A 5399-nucleotide genomic window follows, 5' to 3' on the forward strand; every position below is an offset into this window, starting at 1 on the left:
ATTTTTAATTGTTTCTTAATTGTTGTAATACAAAAAAATGAAAAATAAAATAATAAGGGGCAAATCCGTCATTATAAAAAAGTTCATAGAAAATTAGACTAAACTCGCAACAAAACGAAACTATTAGACCATCCTTGAGAGCCAAACCCATTTTGGACCAAAGTTGCTAGTTTTGACATACCACAGGGACCATTCTTGCAATTTTGTCTTTTTTATTTTATGTTTTGTTAGGGACCAAATTTGCTTATAAAATCATACCATAAAAATAATCGGAGTTGAAAAAAAAAAAGAGTTAGCCACTAAGCATGCAAACTACCCAAAACTACATGGACCATTTGTGTTTATCATTTCAATTCTTTTATTTATAAAATCTCCTCCTCCACCATGGATAAACCCTATCATATTGAATTATCGATTGTAAAACCACTTCCAAATTATCGTGTTCTTAGTCCAACTAATTTGTACACGCCTACACGGCATATTTGATCAACTAATTTGATTCAATCATTTTCCTTTTTTGTTGGTTGTTCACCTCGGAATATAAACGTTGAGATTAAAAGATCCAAATATGTAACACCTATAACTAACGATTAGTTCCCGAATTTTAGCAAAGAAAATTAAATAATAAGAAAGAAAGTAAGAAGAAAAAAGAAAATATAGAAAAATGATATTTTACGTTCCTAAGTTAGAAAAAGAAAAATTAAACATTGTGTTCATTTCTTTCCAAATTCTTTCTAATCGAAAGAAAAATCAGGTGGAAAAGTTTTCCTTACATTTCCTTTTTTAATGAAGCTTAAAAACACTAATTAATTTTACTTTCTTTCCTGTTTCTATCAATTTCCTTCCTTTCTTTTCTTGGAAAAGAAAAACATAATGGTTTGTTAAAAAAACATAGATCCAAAAATCTAACAAAAACTTGACTAAAGAAATCAATGGTGGTCTATTTTTCATTGTCCAATAACAATGTCCAGTAAGAATATCTTTCAATTGGACTTATTTATCTTTTAGGCCTAAGCCCCAATTAAAAGAATCATTGGTTCCCAATATTTTTTTTCCTGTTAAGAAGTTTAGTTTAAGAACTAGAACTTCGTTTTGGTTGGGCTGTTGGGGCATATACCTGTAAGGCTTTAACCACATCTCAAGAATTGACCATTTGGGATTACCTTTTTTTTTTTTTTTTTTTAAGAACAAATCTAGAAATTTACATCTAAAAATTAATATATTTTTCATGTATTTTTCTTTGTAATATTTAACGATAATCTGAGTGGAATATGAACTAGAAAAATGATTTTACTTTCATGTACTTTTCTTTGTAATTTGTGACGATCCTGTGAATGCAATATGAACTGGGTGTGTAATTGAATTGAACTAATTTATGAGATATTCTTTTAGAACAGCTGCATATTCACCTCGTGACAACCCTACCATCAACCACGGCAAGACTCGGAGATGATTACATGTAACCTGCACTAAGAAGTCACCTAAAGGATCTAAAGACCACAAGAGACAATCTAAAAAAGATGAAATGAAGATATTAAGTAACAAGACACAAGAGATGAAAATTGCTCTTGCTTACGACCTCCATGAACTGTTTTGCGCAAATTCCACCATTAAGGTCGAGTCTGAACAACCTATCAAATCTTGATTGTAGAGGCTGGTTACCAATCCAAACTTCATGCTAGAAAATAATAGAATCCCCATTTCTCTTCTCCAACGTAGACAAGGAATCAAATTAGAGGTATGCATCTGATAAATTGCAGTAATAATCTTAACCCATGCTCCACTTGAATACTTGCATCTCAAAGGGCCAAGGCCTCCATCAGAGCCGAAATAGCTGTCACCAGTTTCACCCAATACGACTATACGACTGAGAGTCAGTAACAAAACGTTACCGCCACTTTTTTAATAAAACATTGTTAAAAACCGAAAGATTTCTGATAGAAAGCCCTCCCTTTTCAAATGAAGTAATCACTTGAGTCCACTTAACCCAAGCAAGTTTTCAACCATAAGATTCTCGTCCCCAAAAGAAATTACTCCTTATGGACTCCCAAGATTTAAGACCCCCCACAAACGTCTTAAAAATTGACATGTAATAAGTGCCCAAACTTCCAAGTACTGATTTGACAAAAAGAAAGGCACTTGGCTTTTCAATAATAAAGTATGACCTTCAATTTGGAAATAATTTATGAGATATTTAAAACCGACACGAAAAAGCTATTTGAAATTGACTTGTTACATGTAGAGTTGAGTTTAGTAATTGAGCTTACTCGAGTGCATTATCGAGATGAGCTTAATATAGTATAACTATATTTACACTTTTACCGTTAGTTTATTCATATTTACATATTTTAGAATCGAATTGTGTCACTCACAACCTTAATCATATTTCCATTTCAATTTCATGTAATTTTATGTTATAAAGATAATCGAGTCACGTCGAGCCAATGTGAATGCCTCCGTTATTTTATTAAGCTCAATATAAAAACACTCCTAAATTATATAAACTATTAAAACCTCTAGATAATCTAAAAAGTTTGTCAATCGTTTAATACGTCAATCGTTTAATACGTCAATTACCAAAGTATAGTTCAAATTATGTTTTCCATTAAATGAGTTCTTTGAGTTCAACCTCAAAAAGTATAGTTCTTATGATTTTTAAATAATTCGAGCTGAAATACTTCACAAGAATAAAATTTGAGAGCAAATTACCAAGTCCAATTTGAAACAAAACCGAAATATCCAAATCAACAACAATGGGATCAAAGAAACTTAAAATTATGTTAAAAAGTGAAAGTGTTCAAAACATCTTCAAACAACAAACTATGAAATAAAAACAACTGATAATACTCCCCCTAATCCTTACTCATAATCTCAAATCACTCCAAGAAAGTTTCCATGACATCAGAATACATCGAGGCCTCATTGTTCCTGTATTCTCCATTAGGGTTGTTATTATGCTTAAGGTGATCGAGTGATGAAGATGATGAAGAAGAAGTCGCCATTCTCACAGGCAAATTAAAGCTCCTCTTATACTTATTATGATCCACTTTTCCCCCACCATGATCCGAATTTGTATTATCCAAACTCAAGAAATCATTTGGGTTTTTCATTTCTGGGCCCGGGTTGTTTTCAAGCCCACCCGTGAGTGCATTAAAGAAACTAAGCCCATTGGGCCATTTGATGTCCCCTTGTCCATGGTCCTGGCCCATCATGGGTTCCATTTGGGGTGGTTCGGATGAGTGAGGGAGGAGGAACATGTGGGTTTCGTCTTTTTGTTGGTACCCAAGTTGGGTCGGGTTGTGGAAGTTGGGTGATGGGATTGTTCTTGGTGGGGCCCAGTTGTAGAGGGGCGGCGTACGGGTGGGGATGGGCGGTTGCTTTAGCGGGATTGTGGCGGCAGATGGTGGCGGTGACATGTTGGCTCGGGTTGATGCAAATAGTTGGGAAAGGTAAAAACCAGATTGGTAGCCGAGCGACTCGAATGTGTGACGCATTCTAAGCACGAAATGGAGGTCTTCTGGTATCTGAAAACATAACAAAATAAAAAATTTGTTAATGGTTTGAGTCTCAGCAGCAACATGTACCAAAGTTTCATATTCTACTAACATTCATCACCCAACAGACTACTGTGTACCTGAGTCATAGATCATTATGTGCTGACTCATCGACGTTGGAATAATAATTTTTTTTTTAAAATAGTTATGTTTGATAGGATTCTCAAAAATAGTTATTACATTATTACATAAGAATCCAAAGGTAAAAAAGTAAATGTTTAGTAAGGTACAATACGTCAAAGATTATGTGTTACTATTTTTAGCACACCTATGAAAACTCTGACCCGACCCGACCCATTTGTGTATGTAAAAAGGGAAATGGATTTAAACTTACAATCTTGCATGAACCGAGTTGCAAAAGGCCATGGCCAGCTTGAATGACAGCTATAGTCTATAAAAGTCAAAATCAAAATATTTATTACGACTTAAAAATTTTAAATTTAAATTGTAGATTGTTTTTTTCTTCTACATTTTATAATTTATTTTAATAATTGGTCATATGAATACCCAAAATAATCATCAAAAGCTCACCTGAATCCCTGAATCAAATTGTTCAGTCCATTCAGTAGGAATCTGCAAAAACAAATATGGAAAATTTCATAAGACTCAGTAACAATGAATAATGATGAAAATAAGTGTGTGTTTGTGTGTGTGTGTGTGTGTTCTTGAGAAGCATACAGCATCGAAAGAACTTTGCCAGTAATTAGAAATATTCTGTTCAGATTCCGAAGGCTCTTTGAACACCCATTTATGACATTTATCAGAAGCAACTTTCCCCATTAATCTGCATCTCAAGAAGATCAAACGAAATCAGAAAACCCTAATTGAAATCTCCATTATCGCATCTTGCTGGTTTTTAAGCTGTGAGGTTAAAATCGATGAAGAAATTATAAAAAAAAAATAAATTAATAAACACCTACCAAGTACCCACCCTTCTCCATAATTATACAGTTGAATCGACATTTTGCTGAATGATTTCTTAACTTGATCTTCACCTCCATCCATATCTTCACCTCTTCCTCTGCAAAACCCATCTTCCCACATCAACATCCTGCAAAATTAACCAGAAATCAATATGAATAATCGAACACCGAGTTTGATTTCGTGAAGAAAGAAAATAGCTACAGTAGAAGAAGAAGAACTCACAAGCTACCATTGTCGTCTCCTACTTTACACCCATTACCACCTCGAAGTCGCCTGAAAACAAAGGAGAAATCAAATTAAACTACAGAAACTACGATTGATTTCCGTTTTGATTTCAAAATGATGAGAGATTGAGGAGAATACGGGCGAGGGCGAATGGTCCAGAACACAGAATAAGTCCAATCGGAGTTGATACAGAGGTTTCTGAGAGTTTCGTGAAGAGCTAACATTCCTATAGCTTCTTTGCCTCTGTCTGCTGATCCTGAACCCGCCATTTTTGTTTCTTTCTGGTAGCTCGTTTCTGAAATTGTAATGGTAGAAGGATTTACGTGAGAATGTGGAAGGGTTTTTGTAAGCAGCTTTGGTTGTCAATGGTGAATTCGTGGGTTATCTCTGTGAAAAGAATTTTGCTGTTGTTACCCTCTCTCTTAATTGACAATTACTCAAAAAGTTATAAAAGCAACAAAGAAACTATAAATTTGAGAAAAGGTGTGTTCGTTGTTTTTAATTATAAAAGACGACCATTCTGATCAGGGATTAGCAGGCGTGATTATCTTCTTTTTAATTATAAATGTGAATTATCATCTGCAAATTAAATATAAAAAATAGAAATATTTATTAAAATAACTAAGGTCGGTAGGAGCGAGCACGGCATGAACCACGGCTCACACCGTTTCGGGAGAGTGGCCTAGGCTGAGCTCG

The 5399-nt window shown here is 34.3% G+C and overlaps 1 protein-coding gene across 1 annotated transcript; it reads right to left on the minus strand.

The window, feature by feature from the left end:
- Positions 1–2756: 2756 nt before the first annotated feature.
- LOC145076802 (protein RICE SALT SENSITIVE 3-like) lies at positions 2757–5163 on the minus strand. The gene is made up of 7 exons (XM_079022595.1): positions 4842–5163; positions 4701–4751; positions 4486–4605; positions 4233–4338; positions 4086–4127; positions 3889–3945; positions 2757–3524 (listed from the first exon to the last, which is right to left on the minus strand). The coding sequence occupies exons 1-7, from the start codon at positions 4970–4972 to the stop codon at positions 2877–2879; spliced, it is 1155 nt and encodes a 384-aa protein (XP_078878721.1). The 5' UTR covers positions 4973–5163; the 3' UTR covers positions 2757–2876.
- Between the last annotated feature and the right edge of the window lie 236 nt (positions 5164–5399).

Source organism: Lactuca serriola, chromosome 9 (genome assembly GCF_051521515.1).
Source record: "Lactuca serriola cultivar US96UC23 chromosome 9, Lser_US96UC23_V15, whole genome shotgun sequence".
Lineage (NCBI taxonomy): Eukaryota > Viridiplantae > Streptophyta > Magnoliopsida > Asterales > Asteraceae > Lactuca > Lactuca serriola.